The sequence below is a fragment of the Pteropus vampyrus genome, unplaced genomic scaffold (genome assembly GCF_000151845.1).
Source record: "Pteropus vampyrus isolate Shadow unplaced genomic scaffold, Pvam_2.0 Scaffold159, whole genome shotgun sequence".
NCBI classification, from domain to species: domain Eukaryota; kingdom Metazoa; phylum Chordata; class Mammalia; order Chiroptera; family Pteropodidae; genus Pteropus; species Pteropus vampyrus.
Window position 1 is genome coordinate 962408 of NW_011888940.1, and position 21512 is coordinate 983919.

The window sequence follows — 21512 nt, forward strand, 5'->3', positions numbered from 1 at the left end:
AGTGAATATAGAGGATAATACACATCATTTGCTTATCTCTCTGTCTTGAAATGCATAAGTTCCGTTGTGGAAACAACGTCACCTTATTGCAGGGCGTATATTTCATAGGCTGAGGTACCAGATGTCACCTTTTATTCATGAGTTATGATTTGATTCTCCAAATGACATACATTAATTTCAATTTGAGAAAATCAAATCGAAAAAGAGGGAAAACTGTATTGGATTGATAGTTGACATTCAGAAATGATTTCTTAGTCATACAAGAGTTGAAACTTTGGGCATTCTTTGAAAGACTCACTCTCAATGTTTCAACATGTTGGTCAGGATATTCAATAATCTGTAAACACAGATTTTAAGCAGAGAAAATTTTAAAAAATTGTTAGTAACACAGGAGCGACAGAAGATCAAACAGAAATTAAGATGAAGCATTTTTGAAATCACGGTATAATCCAACAAAAAAATTGAAGTTGATTTAGAAAGACAAATTTAAATCTAAAGTAGTGACATTATGTTTTTGTTAATACAGAAATGCCAAATTACTTATTATAAATAAACAATTTGCAAGGTAATGTTTTTCTTACCTCTGGTCCCCAAGCATCTTCTAATGGGAGGTGCTTGTTAAGCTCATGCATTGACTTCCATGTTTGGGCTTCATTTAAACAACCACTCTGTCAAAAGATTATATATATAATATCAGTTTGCTCCTAACTATTTAATATATGTTAATGCAGTTGAAAATTATATGTTTAATTTTTTATTATTTAAATGTTTGCTGATGTACAGAGAAACAATTGACTTTTGTATATTGACCTTGTATGGAGAGAATTTAAACTCTTAATGTTTTCACATTATCTGTGAATGTGACAGTTTTATTTCTTCCCTTCCGATCCTTATACTTTTTATTTATTTTTGTTGTTTATTGTTTGCCTTATTACAAAGATCAGGAACGACATTGCATAGAAGTGACGATAACTGGCATCTTTATTTCATTCCTGACTTCAGGCTTTCAAATTTTCACCATAATGTTTTCTATAGTTTTTTGGGTTTTTTTTTTTTTTGTATCTACATTTTATTAGTTTAAGGAAGTTACCATCTATTTATAATTTTCTAAGATTTATTTAACAATAATGTTATATATGGACAATTTTTAAATAAAATGACATTTCATCAACTATTAGAATAATCTTATGCCTTTTCTTCTTCATTCTGTTAATATAATGGAATACTTTGATTTTCAAATGATATCCCAACTCTTCATTTATGAAATAAACAAAACTTGGCCTGGATGTATTATTTTTTAATACACCGATGAGTTTGATTTGCTACTATTTTGTTTAGATGTTTTATATCAATGGTCATGAGTGAGATTGGCTCATAATTCTTTTTTAAGGCCCTCGTCTGGTCTTTGTGGATTCACAAAATGAGTTGGAAAGTTCGCCTCTAACCCTAATACTCTAGAAGAGTTTTTATAAGGCTGAAGTAAAATTTTCTTTAAATGTTTATAGACTTTATCAGGAAAGCCATCTAGGGTTAGAGATTTCAATTTGCCTTTTGGAATACAAGTAACTTTGGTAAATTATGTTTTTCAAGGCATTTGTTCATTGTCAAATTGGTTGATATAAATTTGTTTATAATAACCATATATATATTTGGGTTGTGAAATGGTGATATTCCAATTCTATCTTTTTTTTTTCTTTTCCGTTTGCAAACTGGAATAATTTTGTAGAAATGATTCCTCTCTACTGTTTGGTTACTCACTGGTATAGTTTATTTGAGGAAAGTAAGATAAATATTTGTTTCTTTTTATTTGCCAGTTTTCAAAATAAGAAATTGGTTTTTTATCATTCTCCAAAGGTGAACTTAAAAAAACTTCTTTATAAACAGATAGATGTATTTAATGAGTTCTAACCTATTGCAATAACTATCCAATTTATAGCTAGAATCGTCCCATCTTTGGCCAATAAGAATCTCTTCGTGCTGGCTTCTGATTACTAGTGACGTGACCTAGCAGTCTTTGACATTTCCTTGCCGTTGGTCATGTCAAACCATTCCAGGCTCATCTTGTACATTTGCTCCTCCAGGCTTGGAATCAGCCATTGTACTAAGAATCTCTGGTTACTTTTAGTGGGAAATGCTATTTCGAGACAACAATCTGAGTACTAAGGATGTTTACTGCTACTGGTTAGTTATGTTTCCAGGGATTTTAACAGACAGTATAGGAAAAATTGATCTATTTCTCTATACATCTCTCTATATAAACATTATATTTATATATCTATATCCAGATCAATATCCAGTACCTCATGATTTTATATTGAGTTCTATTCAAAATCAATATTTTTGTCTGAACTTCTATTTTACATATGTATATCCTTACTTTTACTCAAAAACACTTGATGAAGAACGATAGTTCTTCATCATTATACATTTGCTTTCTCTCACATTACATACCTCATGGCTTCAGAATAACAACACAAACATTATCACCACTGTCACGACTGCTAAAAACAGTTATTTTTCCTTGCATAAGCTATTCGCATTCTCCTACCATGTTTATAATTGTACTATATCTACATTGGCAGAAAATACATCCATTATATACTATCCTTTTTTCCTTTTAACCTTTATTTGGTTTTAGTTTTATAAGTAATTCTACACTATAATATAATGGTCCCTCTAATTCTTACGTTGATGTTTCCTTAGTACTTTTGGTTGTTTGAAGCTTTTCAGTAAATCACTCAGGAAAGGCTCACGAGAACAATATTATCTGAGCTTTATACATGTTGATAGCAGTTTATATCTTTTATAGTGTTATCAGTTTTGCTGGATATAAAAATCCTTATCTTACATTTAGTATCTTAAATATTTTATTTCTTTTTCTCCTGACCTAATGCATTGCTATAAAAAATGTCTGGTAATAATTTTATTTTATTTTTCTTATAAATTGCTTGCTTTTTGCCAAGATGCCCTCTTGGGTTGGCTCTTCTGATTTGACATTCTCAAGTATATGGTACGCTCTTTCAATATGAAGCTTCAAAGCTTTTTTCTCAGGGTGGGGTGTTTTGTCGAATTATTAATGTTGGTTTTGTTCCTTTCTTTGAGTTTCTTTTTTAGGGATTTCATTTATCTACCGACTAGATCTTCTTTGCTTATCTTTAACGTTTGTCACTTTCTCTCAAAATTTTTTATTCCATTCTTTAATTTTTTTTTTACTTTTTTTCTTCTTTTAATTTCATGTATCTTGTAAAACATTATTTGTTGTTCACTTTCATTTTTAAAGCCTATTTCCATTGCGTATAGAGTTTTAGGTTCAGAAATTATTTTCTTTCAGCAATTTAAAGATATTTTTGTTCCAAATTCTGTGGTTTTCATTCTTTCTATTGAAAAATCAGCTTTAAATCTTATAATTACTTTTTGAAGGCATTATCTTTTTTTGATTTGGCTATTTTTAAGATTTTTTTTCTTTGTTTTTGATTTTAGAAATTTTACAATGGTGTTTTTGGATGCAGATTGCTTTTTCTGTGCCTTGATGTCTTTCATCAATTTCAGAAAATATTGCTTCTGGCCAAGACCCTCTTTCCTCTTATTTTTAGGACTCCAGTTCCTACATTTTAGCACCGAACCTCCACTATGCTCTTTTCTATATTTTAAATCAGTTTATATCTCTGCGTATAATTCTGGATATTTCCTTCTGACCTCTATTCCAATCGACTAACTCTCTTTTCAGCCATCACTCCTAATAGCTCAGATCCTAATTCCAGTTTCTGCAATTTCAATTTTTTTTTTCCTAGAGGTGATCTGCAGCTCAAAGATAGGCATGAATAAGGCAGAAATATTGATGTTTAAAGGCGCCGTAACAGTGCACAGAGACAACACTGGGAACAGTGACATACAGATATCGGCAAAACAGTCGTCGAAGGACTGAACCATCGGAACTTAAGATAGACAGGAAAAGAAGAAAAATGAGAGTGGTAGGGAGGGAGAAAGCAGAGGGGTCAATATAGTGGATACCTAGATGCATGAGAAAAAGTGAGAGGCAGAGGAATATTAGGAATAACAATGAGAGAGCTAAAGAATTAGGGGTTGAAGGTCGTAGACTGAAATGTTTGAAGTTAAATATAATTTTAATGGGGGGAGTTATTTGTTGAGGTAGTCTCTTCTGTGCAGCGATAAGGAACCCCAACTCTCAGAGGTTTCCACATTAAAAGTTTAATTTTGGTCACACATAGTCCAGTGAAGATGTCCCTGGTTAGGTGGTTCTTACGGATGATTCTTCTCTAAGAAATGAATTAGGAACTCAGGCTTCTTCTGTCTCATAGCTCCTCAAAGTCCCCTCACTGGACTCTTTTCATCCAGTTCTCATCTACTCCATATTTAATTGTTGCTGTAAGAAACTGACATGTAAAGGAAGATAGGAAGGATGGAGGTTCGTGTAGTCCCTCTTTAAGCACTTCATCTTGAAAATGACACATATAACTTCTGCTCCAACTCCAGTGGTGAGAACCAGTCCCATGACCCCACCTAAGGCAGATGGCTTTAGAAAGCTTCTTCCTATCAATAACCATACCCGACAGCTGGCACAATTTGGGACCCAACTGTAACTGTTCTCAAGGCATGAGGAGAAATCATCAAGTTCTGAGTACATGGCAGTAATAAGTAGTGATGGGTTAGATGTCAACTAGATGACAAATGGCATTTTACTTAGGGCAAGGAGATAATGATCTGGAAATAATACTGTAGATTAGAGAGAACATTGATTCCACAGCTGATCCTTAAATATATAGGTAAGAGAGAGGCCCCTTGGTTTGGTAGAAACATAGGGAAAGTGATTTTCTCTGAGGATCATTTATTGAAAAAGGATCTAAGGGCGTTTAACCCTAAGGTACATTTGGAAAGGTTTGAGCAGGTGGAGAGTAATGGGAGTCTGCGCTAATGTATACGAAGGATAGAATAGTTAAGGGATGAGACTGTGATAAGGAGGTAGACCAGAAGGACTTACATATTGAGTACTGAACAAGTACAGGAGGAATGTGTGACGGGATGGATTTGTTTGGTCACATAATTAGAAGACAACTGGCTTTTACGGTACTCTGGAGGGTGGTAGCAGGCTGCCATCTAGGTGGCTTATATTCTTGGAGAATTAAAAAACGGTCTCAGATAGAGGAGAAAGTTACTTTGGAAAGAGTCATCTCTTATTTCGTTTGAGCACGAGATCTCTGGAGGATCTTCGGAACCCATGCCGGTGACTTTCAGAGAGGCTCTGTCATGATGGGAGGCCCTCAAAGGCAGAAAGCCACTTGGGGTGAGAGTGAAGTGTGGGGGTCGGGCGTGGTAGGCCCTTGTGTGGGGCCTGCAAAGTGAAAGCACAGAGTAAGGGGGATTCGCCGTGGAGGCCGAGATCGACCAGTCACGGAGGATGAAGGAAATCTAAGAGTCTGGGGACAGTGAGGCCGAGGTCAGCGGACCAAATGATGCAAGGAAGTCAAGCGAGATGAAGACTAGAGAGTGTCCATTTGATTTAGCACAAATGTGATCAACGTCCAAAAGCCAACGGCACATCCATAAATAACCAAACATTAAATACTGTGTGGAGAGAAAATAAAATGTTTATCTATAATTGCATCATCTTGCTAGAAACATTATTTTATTTTTTCTGACCCCTTTAAATCTGTTTTATATGACAATGACTTCTTTTTTCATAGATGAATTTTAGTAGTCACAGAATTTAATATAGAGATTATGTGGGTTTTTTTTTTTCCTACCCGCAGCTGACCAGTTTTATTTTCCTTAGACAATTTCTATACAGACTTAAAGTAAAAAGACACATCTAATTGTATGCTAAATTCTATTTCAATTCTAGGATATCATACCGTTTTCATAGTATTATTAAAGCTATAGTCATTCCTGCCATGTATTTCCCATACTATGAAATTTACATCAACATCTTCAATGTAGCCATCGTCATTGTATCTGAAAAAAAACAGAAAACATAAAAATAATAGTTTGGGTGTAGAACAGAGCAGTTTAGAGCTTTCAAGCCAGATGGACTAAGGTTTAAATCTCGTCTTTATCACTTAACAGCTTTGTGACCTTGGGGAAGTTACCTAATATATATATGTATTTTACTTAAACTCTTAAAACCTCGATTTTCTTACTTGTAAAACAATAACACCCACTGTATAGCTTTCCTTCTGCTCTCAGAATAAACCTAATAGGAATGAAGCAGAAATTTTTTCGCTTTTTTTTTTTTAACAGTTGGAACCTTAAGTTCTCTTCCCTTTGATAGGAATCGTATATCGATCAGGTGTGGGTAGCTCAGGCCTGGCTATCACGGCTGGCAGCAGGGAGAAAGACAGGACTGAGTGACAAATGGAGGAAGGACAAAGCAAGCACCTCCCTATGCCATTTGATCAACGCACCAGAGCGTTAAACCACAGACCGACTCGCGGATGTCGACGGAAGATCTGGCTTCGTGTCGGAGGGTCAGCGCACACCTGAGGACTGAGGCGGGGATGACAGGCGGAAGTCGCCGGAAGCTCCATGGAGCGATGGTCAGGCACAGCCACCCCCCCACGCCGCTTGGGGAGCTTGGACCACTTCTACCAGCAGAAGCCATAGCGCACAGTCCGACACCGGACATAAGCGCCATTGAGCTAAGACTACTTACCCCAAACTCTGTAAGTTTTAAAGGTGATGCGTGACTTCAAATTAATATTATTTCCCCCCGTGCTTTGTATGTAAATAGATGCTTGAGACCAAAGCTAAAGTTCAGTGACTTGAGTCACACATTTGCATACCAGACCTCCTGACTGTTTTCAAAATGGTTACATGTCTTTTTTTCTCCATCAGTGATTGACCATTTTTTTTCTGAATGAAATTGTCCGCCGCATTTCTTGGATGGAAATTTCACTAAGGACCTCGGTCTCAGTGTCTGATATATTTTCTGGCGTCTATTCCTAAAAAATAACGAATCCTTGACAGCATCTCCTTATTCATTGCCCAGATCTCTGCCCGACTCAGCAGTCATTCTGTCTGGCGTCACGGGTCTGCTACACATTGCTACCATCTACTCCTGGCTATATTAAAAAATATTACCCCATTCTCACAAATTGGGCAGAAAAATTTTAAGTGTCAGAAAGTCGTATCTGAGAGGCTATTTTATTTCCACCTTAGTTTTTAGAAAAGGCCAAAAGAGGAACCTGGGTAGCAGTGCTTGACTTCTTTCTCGGCCCAGAAGGAGGGACCCAGAGAACCCTAAACTCTCACGAGAGCTCTCTCCCCACAGGAAAAGGCACACACGGGCATGGCACGCTCACAATTTCGCAGTTTCAGAGGGTCAGGTGAGGCTTTAGCAAAGCTCTGATTCTATGAACTGTGGAAGGTGCGGCATGCTTGATTGCATCTTCTGAAAGCCATCGTATTCTGGAATTATTAAGACTAGTTGCAAAGCTACATGTCTTATCTAAATACAAAAGATCTTAAATGAACTGTGAGCTGGCATAGGTTGCCACTTATGAAAGCGATGAGCTACAGTGTCATCTAGTGGCAATAGGGATAAATAGCATGACCCCTACTTTCTGGGTTTATAATGATCTTTGATGTTTTATTTATTTCATTGAGAATATGAGACGAAAATACTTGCCTAGGTAAGTGTGGCTTATTTTCATTTATGCTCATTAATATAATATATAATACTAATTAAACCTGAGAAATTTAGAAATGTCACTAGTTGGCAAACAACTTCTCTACAATTTGTAACTTCTCCACTATGGTAGTTCCATTTTTGGAATTGGGAAAGATTGACCTCTCTGTAACCCATTAGACACATACTTTCAACCCTGTGTGACCACTCAGAATAGCCCATTGTAACTGTGATGCTTTAATATCCGGGGCCTTGCTGACCCTGGGGGAGCAGACCCTCCTAGGGTTAATTAATTGCTAGACATAGCAAATAATTGGCTTTTGAGCATGCTTTTCATATACAAACCAACCAATCCAGAACCCCCACCCTCAACTACCTCCCTCATAAGTTCTCACACTCTGGGCCACTATCCTGGGCCACCTGCTCTAATCACCCAGAGCCGAGCAGATATCAGACAACTATAGACAAGTCCTACATCCAGCACTCGTCAAAATTACTCAAACAAGCCAGTCCTAAGCCTGCTTACCCTGACCTATCCATGCCTTCCCACGGAAAACAGTGAAGTCTCTCGCCCTCATTTCGCCTTCACTCCCTCTGCCTCCTGACTGATCCTGATGGCCCCGTGTGGCCTGCTGTGCCTCCCGTTTCTTGGGATCGGTATGTATAATAAGTTTCTTCCTTCATGACAGTCATTCCATGTCTGTGTGTCTTACTATATGTGATTAAAATAAACCCCATGTGCCCCTAAAAATAGTACCTGTTCCTGAACTCCCTGCCCCATGGTAGAGCAATTATGTCCTACCCGTTTCCTCCGGGGTTGCGTCTGTGGCAACAAATTCGAATTTGGGATGGGCTGTCCTGGGAGTTGAGGAAGCGAAGAGGCTGCTGGGATGACTTACAGTCCCAGGCGGATCATACTCCCAGGACTTGCTTCATTCTTATTAGTGTTTGATGGTGAATCTATTGTCATTTTATATGTAAAATTCTGCCCGACCTTGTTCCTGAGCCATTCTCTAGGAAGGTAAAGCATTTACCGTGATCCGAAGTCACAGACTACAGACTAATTTTCCAGTGACCACCTCTGTCTGCCTGTTTCTCAAAGCTTAATTAATTAGCACCCAAATTTGCCTCCGATAAATACCTAATTGAATACCCAGTTATCAACTATGTATTGCTATAATTCAGTTGAACTGGACACTGAGTCTTATTGATCCGACTGTCCCGCCATAGTTAGCCTCCAATATTTGTTTGCTTATCTCAAGAAAATTGAGATAAGCAAACAAATATTGGGGCAATAAGCTTTTCCAAGTGATTCCTGGTAGCAGAGATATAAATAATTTACTTCTAGGAAAAAAAAAAAAGGTGCTCCCACAATAGTCCGAAGTAGGGCTTCCCCAGCAGTCCACTTTCTGACGCCAACCTCTTCCATTTTTCACATGTCCTGTCATCTGCCCCTTGACCTCAGAGTGATGTCCGTCCCTTGAATCCTCATTGCTTTCCTATCACACAGCAGCTCCCTCTAGCTTCTCTTCCTTCACTACTCAGCCCGATTTCATGGTTGATCCTCCGACCTCCTCCCACCAGCATCCTAAATTCACTCAATCGTTCTTCCCGTTGCATCCAATACCTAACCCGAACCTTGGATGCTACAATATGTCTTCTTCATTCGTGCACATACTGCTTCAGAAATTCGGCATCTGTGGGGATTGGACCCACTCGTGCTGTCTTACCTCGATGGTGCCTTTGGCGTTACCCAGTGATCTTTCGCTGGTCCTTAGCTAGCCCCTTCTCGCATCACCCTCAGAGACCCTCCTCAACGCTTCCCTTCTCTCAGTTTACAGACGGCCCTCCTTCCTACTTCCTGTAAGAAAATGGAAGCTCTCACGCATGACCTTCCTCCACTCCTACATTCCCATTTCCAAACCAGTCACTTTCTGCGTTCATTTTTACTTCTTCCCTACAAGTCCTAGAGGATGAATTATTCTTCCTCTTTTGGCCTTGCTACCTGGGCCTTTGATCCTACTTCCCAGTTTTCTTCACGGATCTTGTTCCTAGAGCTTATTTAATTTTAATTAGGAAATATTTAAAGTATACAGAAAAACACCGGGAATAATGTGAAAATTGTCATAGGTCATTTCCATCCAGGTTTTATATTTTACTTATACATAAATGTACCCATAAATCATATCTAGTATTGCTTTATGGGTTTGAAAATATACATACATGATATTAAACTGTAAGTATCTTTTGGCAACTTTTTTATTCACTCAACATTAGGTTTTGAGATGGATCCACAGAAATCCCCAGTCTCTTGATCTCTGTTTTCCTCATCAGCAACTTCCTCCTGGCCTCTCCTCTTTTCCTACCCAAACTCATGTCAATCATCTGAGTCCCCCTTACGAGCATCCTAGTTTGTTCCTTTTAACTGTTACACAGTATTCCATTGTCTAACTCTACGATGTATTCATCCAAATGTTCACTCTATTTTGCTGTGTGTATTTTACCACAATTAAAAAAAAAATCTGTAGTTAAAAGACACCATAAACAAACTTTTCAGCCACCTGTCTTTTTCGTTTGTTTGTTTATGATGTCTTTTAACTACAGATTTTTTAAATTCTGGTAAAATATACATAACATAAAAATGACCATTTTAACTATTTTTTAAATGTGCAGTGCAGTGGCATTAAGCATAATCACATTGTTGTGTTACCATCACCACCATCCATCTCCAGAACTTTTTTCATCTTGCAAAACTAAAACTCCATGTCCATTAAAGGATAACTCCCCATTCCCCTTGTCCTCCAGTTCCTCCTGGTTCCTCCACGAGTCTACTTCCTGTCTCTATGAATTCGACTACTCTAGGTGCCTCATGTAAGTGGAATCTACAGTATTTTTTGTGTGTGTGTGTGTGTGTGACTGGCTTATTTCACTTAGTGTATCTTTAGGGTTCATCCATGTTGTAGCATGTGTCAGAATTTCCATTTTCAAGGCTGAATAATATTCTATTCTCTGTATATATCACATTTCGTTTATCCATTGATCTGTCAACGGACATTGGGTTGCTTCTACCTTTTGACTATTGTGAATAATGCCGAAACTAATATAAAATAATATTGAACGCTAATATTATAGATGGCCTTCCTTCCTCCTTTCTACTATAATTGAAAATAATAAGAAGAAATCATAAAGAAAAAATATTAGAAACATTTTCTCAGAGTTAGGACTCCATTAAACTTATCTAGAAAAATCAAGACTAGTTTCAGAGCTCAGATATGTTACCTGACAAAGGACAAAATTGGTGCTCAACATCCACTGGCACTGCTAGCCCGTGTGACCAATGGCCTCCAGATTGCTAAACCCGATGCTCGACTCTCTGGTCTCACCTTATTTGACCTCACTAACAAGAATTGACACATTTGATTGTTCCCTCCTACTGCCTCCCGCTGGCCCCCAGCTTGGCGAGGGGCTGGCCCCAGCCCAGAGCAGGCCAGTGGAAGGCCCTCATCAGCTGTCCCCAAACTTTCCCTCCAGCCCCAGTCTCCCTTTATGACAAACGGAGAAAATATTTTAAGTAGGAGGGACCGATCAAATGCGTCAATGGTGGTGGAAGCGAAAGTCCGGCTGAGAGGGATCTGGGAGGGACTGGGAGAACTGGTGACAGCGAGTATCGTAGCTGAAGGGGGAGCGAGGTAAAGGGACGGTTTTGGTTCTCATTTTCGTTGAGAGAAAGAACTGCATATTTGAATGATGAATGAGTAGAGAGTAAAGTTGATGATACAGGAGAAAGGGGACAATTTTAAGAATGACGCTCTTAATTAGGAAAGGGGGTGAGGACACAGGTCACAAGTGGAGGGATAGGCCCGACACACATATGCAGTTCTGTGGTGATAGGAAGACAGACAGAGCTCGTGGGCACAGATGCTTGAAGACGGATAGACGTGGAGGTCAAAGTTCGTGGAAGATGCCTTCTAACTGATGTCATCTCTGGCTCCTTCGTCTTCCTCATTCTCTCTTTCCCTTACCACTCACATCTATCAGCTCTCAAGCCCTACTATTAGAATTGCTAAATTTTCTCGTAAATGATTCCCCTTTGTCTTCACGGCTATTTCAGTCATTTGGTTATTTCCTCCCTGGATTAACAATGCAGTTTACTATCTGGGCTCTTCATTTAGACTTGCTTCAAATTCACCTTCTATCTTCTCCCAGAAAGAACGAGCTAAAGCAAATATCTGATCGGCTGCTCTGCCATGAGACAGAGAGAGAACCTTCCACAATCCGAAATTCACTCAGCTGGTCTCCCACCCAGCCTCCTGTCCTCACACTTCACCCCTCACTTATACCCTGTTAACACTATATGGTTCGAACTGTACAGTTTCTTCCTCAAACTATCGCTTTTGCTTGAAAGGCTCAGCCCGTGGAATTCTTTATTACCTTTCTAACTTCCTGTCCTTCCCTCCTCTGCCTTCAGCTAAGTACTCATTATCCTTTAAGACTCAGTGACTCAGCTCAAATGCACATTTCCTGGGAACATTTCTCAGAGCCCTTCTTCCTTCCATAGCTAAGTTGGACAATTTTCTGTTGAGTTTCAATACCAGCCACCCACGACATTTCTCTCTGTCATTCCACTTAGCGTATCAGCTCATACGTTTTCTAATTCACCAGACTCTTCCGCCCTTGAGAACAGAAATCCTGTCTTATTTACCTTTGAATGCCCAGTGCCTAGCACAGTAATTGGTGCAGAGTAGGTGTTTAATAACGATGAATTTAACTGAAGAGTGCATTCTTTGAGAGAGAACATTAACATATTTTACTGCTGAGGGATTAGGGACCACATAAAACAAATAGAAATACTGGGCCTCCGTGGGAGAAGGAGTGCCTACGGTGCCCAGGAAAAGCAGCGGCATGATTAGATAGATGTCTAAAAGAAGATCGAAACTAAACAAGATAGCAGACAAGCCAGACAGCTCAGAGGGCCCATGACAAGGATTGTAGGAGGGCGATGTAAGAGACGGAGGGCACAACGCAGTATCATAGACCTGCCGTGGGTAAGGACTCGGGAGCCGAATACGTTGGCAAAAGCCTTTTGGATCCCAACAGTGGAGGCTCTGACCGCAAAACTAAGTCGGAGCTCCTGATTCATTACTCCTGGCCCACCCGCCCCGCGGGATATCAGAATCTGTCTTTAGCCTAAGAAGGCCCCCAACGCTGAAAGCCTTGATTAAAATTTTCATGTTTTACACCTAGGAATTTCACTTTTAGTAGTTTATCCTAATGGCATATCTGGACTAGTGTCCAAACACGTACATAAATGGATATTCACCACAATGTTGTTCGTAATAGCAAAATATTAGAAACATGGGTCATTTATCTCTTATTTTTTTATATTTGTCTAACTTTTATAATCAGAAATCAAGAATAAAGTCAGAGAAGCAGGCAAACAAATGCAAAATTGCTTGGAAAAGCCTTCCACGTAGTATTTTATTCATATTTTTATGATGCAATATTACTTATAAGACTTAAATTAGAGAATATATTTTTGAAATCTCCCCAGTGTACTATCCCTTATTAGTAATCTAGCTTCTTTCCTTGCAAACTTTTAGTTTTTACTGGCCGATAGAGAAGTCATATGTCACCTAGGGAAGGTAGATTCTATTAAATAGGCAGAGGTGCTGGTAGGAGCTTGGAGGGAGGTTCAGAGAGGACGAAGGGAGGTTAAGAGACAGCCTGCATCTCTGAGAAGAGGCTCAGCCCTCTAACACACTTACATCTCAGGTGCTAAGTTGTAACCTCCCTCGACATGCAGGGACCATGGGTTGTCGGACTTTGTGTAACTAGTATTGAAAACCTAGTGTCACATATGTTGGGTGCTCAAAATATTTATTATTAAATGCATGATTAATTAGCCTTTCTTTCATGCTTTTATTTTGAAACTCTCAAAGTAATTTCAAGTTTTAGTGAAAATATACTTACAATTGAACCACAGGGTGAAACTTTTCTCTGAAATTAAGTCTCAATGGGCAGCCATATTTTTTCCAATTATATTTTACTCTCTAGAAAAGGAAAAATGCTTTAGTTATTTTCTGTACTTGACCAATTGATAAAATTATAGTGTTCTTACCAAGTTTTTAGAAGGTTGATTCCTCAGATATGACCTGTAAAAAAGATATTTTTCATTACTTATCTATCCTCTTTCCAAACTTAAATATTAAAACCATTACTTTGGGGAAGAGGGTATCACACAAGTCAAATAGATAACCATAATTACAAAATATGTGGAGATTTAACAATACATATATAAGAAATTTTAAAACATTTTGAACCAAATGAAAACGAAAATGCAACTTATCAAAATTTGTGAGATGCAGCAAAAGCAATGCCTAGAGCTAAATTTATAGTAATAAATGCATATATTGAAAAAAATCGGTGCTATCAGGAATAAATGTTAACTGATTTTAAATTATTGGTAGTACATTAATAAAAAACTCAGTGCTTATGTTAAAAATATTTCTTACTTTTGAATAATGTAAAAGAAATCATGCCAACGACATTTTTTCCTATTAAATCTACAAAAAAAAAAAAAACCACAATGAAGTTTTAATATCATCATTCCTTATATACTTGCACAAACATTTAATGTTTTAACTCAATAATTCTCAAACTTGAAAGTGTTAACAAAATCATCACTTATTGAATTAGACTCTCTGGGATTGGTGTGTTGCCCTAGCATTTCTATTTTTAAAAATCAGTTTCGCAAGTGTTTCTAAAGACACCAGAATTTGAAACCTGATTTACCTTTTATATGTGCTACATGTAAAAAATTGATAGAAAATCTATCATAATGAAGATATATTTCTTTAGATGGTTTTATTGCTCATACATTTTTTAAAAACATAGATTTTTTTTTTTTTAGATGAGGGAACTCTTGGTTGACCTCACAGAGTGCAAGGACCTTATCAGCTTACAATCCCCACCCTTTTTTTTTACACCTACAGCACCTGATCTTCCTAGGTGGTCTCCCATCCAAGTACTAACCAGGCCTGGCCCTGCTTAGCTTCCGATATCAGACGGGATTGGGCTTGTTCAGGGTGGAATAGCCATAGACAAAAGATAGATTTCTAATTGCTACTAGAGACTCAGTTGTGTGGGTAAGAAGCCCCTTTAAAGGTTCGCATAATTTCTAGTTAGGGTTCATGCGGACCTCAGGCTATCACGGTATATGAAATGATAGTGTTTTTAGTACGCTGTTCATTTGACCATTTTTGTTGGCTGCTTCCAGCGTGACTCAAAAGGAACTGTGGTCACCACTGTGTTTAGATAGATCCTGGAAGTCTAGACCATCTCCCACACCAAACCCAAATTAGACCCCAAGAGATGCCCTCTTTCACTGATGACTCTCCTGTCAGAAGTATCTTGGACCCCACCGGTCTCCTTTGGTGATTGTGAAAACCTTAGGCTCACCACAACCTGAACCTAAGAAATTAGGGTTGTTTTTAGGGTTCCTGAGCAGTGCGTCTCTGACTAAGAGGCACTGGAGTAAGGTGCTGATATCTGTGTGTTTTAAACATGCTTGCCAAGCGATTCCAATGAGTAAACAAGCTTGACAATTGCTATGTAGACCCTTCCAGAAACAGAGTGATTCAGACTGCTTTGCATCTCACCGAAGAAGGTACCTGCACGCAGCAGTATTGGTAACTGGGTTTGGCAACATGTTGCTTGGAGCAGTTATTCTCAAATTTTAGTCCTCCAACTAATCTCCTAAAAATTTTGTTAACACAGATTCTGACTCAGCAGGTGGGAATGAGACCTGAGATTCTGCATTTCTAATACTTCCCCATGCGATGCCAGCGCTGGTCATAGATCACACTCTCAGGAGTGTGGAGGTAGACCTTCCCAGGAAGAGGATGCGAAAGGCTGTATAAATCAGTTAGTTTTTGTGTTTCCTGGAAAAGGAATTACAGAAAGTGCATATTCCTTGCTGAAAGAGTTGAGAATTCTTAAGTAACAGCCCAGCAACTGATTATTACAATTTAGTCCTCAGAAGGCTATTGAAACGACAGATGAGCAGACGTTTGTTTTGGATGTGAGCGAGTCATTTCATAAACAGACTCAGATAAGAGTCAACGTTCCCCGACTCTCACCCCCACTGCACACCACGGGAAAGGAATCACAGTGCATCGCTGTCTCCGTTATACCTTTAACCTCAGTTAAACAGATTTGTGTTTGCCGACCTCGATTCTCTCCCACGGAGAAGAAAGAGAGCTGTGGCAAGTTGATGACATAAAATCCGGGGCGCATCATTGCAAACCATGGTAAGGTCAATGAAAGTCAGACCTTGGGACCTTCTGGAAAAAACACGGGTGGTTCTGCTAGGTTTGCTTTAAGAAAATTTCCCATTAGAAATGGTGCAGACACTGAGGTTCCTCTGATGTGGATGTAAGCAGTTCTCTATTAGAAATGAAATTATAACTGTTTCCGGTAGGATGGTAAACAGAAATAAGTGTTTCTCCCTCTCATTTCTCTGGGAATGAGTTGGACTGAAGAGCTGAGAGAGGTAAGAGCGGAAAATGGAAACTGAATCATTAAAAGGGAAGGTGGAGAAAAACACTAATAACAGAGAAAGGTTAATTCTTTTTCCCTTTTAGTATGATTCATACATAATATTCGACTTGGCAAAAAGTAAAAAATCTGGTTTGGAGAACCTGTCAATACAATTTTTGGACACCAATGTCAATTCAATTTTGGGTTTCATTCTGGACATGTCATTCATTAAGCTAATATTGTCACTAGTAATCACCATTTAGTTCACCATTTGCTTTAAAACATAAAGAGTATGACAGGTCAAACGCAAATGTACTTACCCTTTAATAGCAATGAATTTACTAAAATCACAGCCAACAGCTACTTGGAACACCTAAAACGAAATAATTTAGGGGGTCGGTTCAGTGGTTCTGATCCATGTGATCTAAAATATTTCTGTAGGTAAAAGCAATTACATGTAAATGTAGAGCTGTGCCCTGTGTCTTTTAGATTTGAAATAATAACCTTTTAAATGTAAGCTCTTGTTCTATTTACTGCTCTGCGCTGTTTTCCTCCTTCTTGACCACTCTTTTCTCTTTCTTTGCTTCATTTTGCCTTTACTGCTCACGAGGTCCAGAGGTTGGTTCTCTGATTTCTTACATCCATATCTCAGAGAACTGATCCAATCTCATCTTCCACTAGCACCTCTGCCATCATCTATCGACTTCTATCAACTCTGTACTTCCAGCTTGTACCTGACTCAGCTGGCAGGTTTCTATAATAAATCTAGTTATTAGTTTGATTTCCTTTTAACCAGAGTCCAGATTCTCCCTTGGCTGGGATAACTACTTCTATTTCTACCTGGCTCCAGGACACCTTACTCACTGATGTCTACCCTGCCTGCACCCCACCACGCCCACCCCAGGCTTTCTAAGTGGAATCTAGACCCTTGCATTCTGTCTTAAATGTATCTTGTATGTTGCATATTTCCACTAGGCAAATCTGAAAACCCCTAATACTCCCTACCCTAAAGAAGGGCTTGGGAATTAGGTGGGTGGGGATAGAGAATGATGTCCACTCAACGCTGATGAGTTAGAAGACCTATCCTGCTGAACCAAGACCTTTCAGGCTTCATTTGAAAGGCATGCTCCACATGGATTTGATCTGCTGAGTCATCCGACCTCACCTGATTTGCTCTTTCAACAGTTCTACCCACATCCTTGTTGTTCATCAGCATTAAAGGTTTGTGTTCCCATAACGTGCATTCAGAAACATGGGCCTCCCCTTCCTCACGACTAAGTTATCCACATGACATACATGGATGACTGAGGTCCTGAAATCTTTTGTGGTCAGGACCCATCATCAGCTTATCTTATTTGTCACATCCCTCTTCTTCAGGGCCTAGTTGACAAAAATCACCCCTAGCCTCGGAATCAACAACCATGACTAGGATTAATAATATGAGTTGACCTGCAGGCGAATCTTGAACAGGAATGTAGGTGCAGAGCGTGGGAAGCATGACTCAGCCTGGCTTGGGTACCCGCTGCTGTAGGGCTGACACAGGTTCCTCTGGACTGGATACCTAATTAGAGAAGTTCTGACAGCCCGAGTGAAAACAGTGAGTGCTCTGGTTTTCTTTACTTAATATTATTCTCTTAAGTGCACAGACAGAATAGGATGGCTCTTGCCTTAGCTCAGAATTAGACACAACATATTCCCTCTAACTGGACAGAACAACTGGACTGAGACAGAAATTCTAAAAGCCCTCAACACAGAAATGTTGGTAGATGATGTATTAGATGGAGCATAATCATCTCTTCTTGGGGAAATCAATCTTGGATAGAATTACGAAGGTCCTGTGGGGACTGGCTTACTTGGGTGGCCTCACTGCATTCTGGATCTTGGTTAAAAACTGAGATGCAGCCCTGTGGCTGCTACCAGTTCTATTTGCAGCTCTGCTGCAGGCTATGAAGATGAAGTGATGGCGACATCAGGCTCCTGTTCAAATGGCTCAGTCCACGGTCCATTTGGTCCAGAAGGTTTATAAGGGCTTAACTTTATGCAACTAGAAGAGATTTCTGTGGGCCATGGTTTCATGTAAATGCAGAGCTGCACCCCGTGTCTCTGTAGTATTTATCTGGGGAGCTGACGACTTCCTTGCTGGTAGGTATAAGAGCACAAAGAAAGGTCCTTGTGGTGGTGTCCAGGTCATGATTTTCTTTTACCAGCAAGAAAATCTCCCTCCGTAAGGCTGCATTTTCCTGTTGCTCAAAGGACTATTGCATATCCCTCCATTCTACTTCAGTGGGCGGATCAATACCAATTATTTGGGACACAGAGGGTGGCTAGATTTGAACTGTCCATGTCTCTGGGTGTACCAAGGAGGAAAGAAAAGGAAGAAACCAGTAATATTGGATAATTACTCTGTGACAGGCACTTTTCTGGGCACTTGACATAAATTATCTCATTTAATATTCTCAACGCAGTAGATAAATACTATGAGACAGATGTTAGATGCGGCAGCTGAGACCCAGCGTTGAGTAGCTTGTCCAAGTCGGTAGGTGGTAGAGCCTGGATCTGAACTCAGATTAGATTAACCTGCTTTTGTAATGCCTGGGCTGAGCAGGATGCGGTGAATATGGATCCCCAAGAAATCTATCGATTAGACAAGGAGAGGGATGGAGGGAACCAAGGTGCTTCGGGAAGGTGTCTTGTATGGGATGGGGTGGAGCCATCAGGTAGAAAACACAGACGTAGGCTGGGGCAGGAACTCCGAGGCGGCTATTTCTCACTTCTGCAGATTTAGCTGGGTAGGTGGCGAGGTAGGCAGACGGGAGTGGTTGGTATGCGCCCGCAGGAAGTTTCCTGGGGAAGCAGTGTGTGTCAGCAGCGTTCAAGGATGGATCCCGTCTGCCTCTGCTCAGGGCTCCCTCTAAATTCATGGCTCCAAGCCCTGGTATAACCTGTTCCTTGTGCTGGGGTCCTAAAGGGCAGGAACTGAGTCTCATTCAACTTTGAATTGTTCACGTAGGTATCCCTTCTTGTGTTATTCCTGGCACAGGAGGTGCTCAATATATGTTTATTGATTGTTAGGCTGAGGAGGTGTCCCTCAGAGGAGGTGGTGGTGTTTAATTTCATGACGTGAGCACCTTACAGCTATTTCACGCTACTGTGCTGTTGTACACACCTCTCTCTGGAATTCCACTGACGGCCGCCTGCTCGACTTCTCCCTGATCTTCAACAGTCATTTTGTGTATCTCTCCTTTCTATCTTTCTCGTTCCCATCGAAATCACTCACTCATTCATCTGGGCTACTTGACAACTGTGACCCACATTCTCTTACGGTAGCTGATGTTGATTCCTAGGGAACATACTGTCTTTTCATCTTTCTAACTCCCATTACTTGGCACACAGACTGAAACTTAGAAACACAGTAGGCAGGCAATTAACTTTTTTGAATGAAGAAATGGTTAAATTTTTGAATAAATAAATACAAGATAAATGTGGACATTATGGCAGTCTTCTTTGACCAATTATATCCAATTTTAGTTGTTTTCATTAATTTTAGTTTTCCTTTAGACAGCTTTATTTACCTATAAAACCAAATAATTTTATATTTTTTTGGGATATGTTTATATATCTCACTTTAGATGGTAATCGTGGAGGGCAGAAATCTGATTTTCTGTTTCCAAAGTAAAATGTGCTATCTCAACAGTGAAACATTACAAAACATTCCTAAGAATTAGGTGAGTAGTATTATATGTAGGTAGTATGTATTACTTAGTTTAATACCTATTATTTTTTAAATTTATTTTTCAACTACAGTTGATATACAATATGAGATTAGTTTCAGGTGTACAACATAGTGATTAGACATTTATATAACTTATAAAGCGAGCCCTCCAATAAATCTAGTACCCACCTGGCACCATACATGGTTATTACAATATTATTGACTATATTCCCCATGCTGTACTTTACATCCCCGTGACTGTTTTTATAACTGGAAATTTGTACGTAGTCATTATCGAAATAAGTGGTTTTTAATCTACTCATATCACTTACCTTTTGGGCTGCTGGACACATTTTTGTATATTCACTAGGCCTAACCCGAACAATCAGAAGACCTGTGTTCTGCTGTCTAAGAGAAAAAAAAAAACACAGACAAGTGATCACAGACTCAAAAGGGATGTAGGCATGACTCTGCCTTTCTGTAGGGCAGATGAAAAGTCCTATGTCCCTGACGGGATTGCCACCACCACCACGGGGAATTCTGGAGGCCCGGAGAGGGGCGGTGATGACCGCTTGCTGCTTCTGCTAAGGCAGCTGTGTGTTGTGGCCATTCCCACCCCATAGGGTTCCAGATTTTGGCCAGCATTGGGTCAACACAATGGGAGATAGAAATGAGCATCTGTCGGCATTTCAACACCCCCACCCCACGCCCCACACCGCTGTTTCATCAGACCCCCAGACCCTGGAAGGCGGAACTCTGCTGCTGACGTCTTGTCCAGCAGTTCTTTGTCTAGCTCCTACAGATCGCTCCTTCTTATTGATAATGCCTTTGGGACAATAAAGATTAAGTTATGAAATTAGTTTTCTGAACCATATTATGCTGGATAATACGATCTGACTGGAATTAAAAGGAAGTTCAGACACAATGCCCTTTTAGCTTATGAAGTGCACGTAAATCATTTTGTGCTCATGGAAAATGGGAGAACTCAAAAATCACAGGAGAAGGAATTCTGACGGTTTTATCCACACCGCTCCCCTGCTAAGGTTTTTACTTTTGGAAAAAACTGGGGAAAAACAAACACAAACTAACCGCAAATGAACATCTTTTTTCTTCCAATGTTCGTTATATATTCATATTTATATTTAGTAAACATATATTAAATATAAAATGTAACAGGTAAGTGAGGATACAAATAGCATATTTTCATATTTTTAAATCATCATTCCACGATACATTTTTTCTCATTTAACAACTTCGAAATCAGAAAGCATCTTATAGCTATGCCAATTACGGCTTCGATTTGATAAATTCAGTCATACACTATAGATTTATAAAGGACACTAAAGTAAATAGTGCATCTTCAATTTTCTATACAATTTTTCTTACAGATCCCCGCCCCCCGCCGCCACCGCCGCCATCACTAATTTCAAACCTTTTGGTATTTTTTTCTCAAGTCTCAGACCGACATAAAGTATCCTGGACTATTTGATGTGTATTCTAAAGCAACAGAATTCTGAGTGAATAGCCACAAAACCAAAATACCCAAAGGAACCTACACCATGAGAAGAATCAAGAGAAAAGTTCGTGAGTGGAGAAGAGGCGAATCGAGCCTCTCTTGAC

At 39.4% G+C, this 21512-nt stretch overlaps 1 protein-coding gene and 1 pseudogene across 1 annotated transcript in view; both read right to left on the reverse strand.

The window, feature by feature from the left end:
- The window catches only part of CATSPERE (catsper channel auxiliary subunit epsilon), a 98002-nt gene that overhangs the window by 12737 nt on the left and 63753 nt on the right, over positions 1-21512 (reverse strand). Inside the window, exons 13-19 of the mRNA XM_011370088.1 lie at positions 20225-20300; positions 16501-16553; positions 14155-14205; positions 13761-13794; positions 13613-13692; positions 5871-5970; positions 582-668 (exon numbers count right to left, since the gene is read on the reverse strand). Coding sequence (XP_011368390.1) covers positions 582-668; positions 5871-5970; positions 13613-13692; positions 13761-13794; positions 14155-14205; positions 16501-16553; positions 20225-20300 — 481 coding nt within the window. The remainder of the gene's footprint in view (positions 1-581; positions 669-5870; positions 5971-13612; positions 13693-13760; positions 13795-14154; positions 14206-16500; positions 16554-20224; positions 20301-21512) is intronic.
- LOC111745635 lies at positions 14626-14744 on the reverse strand (annotated as a pseudogene).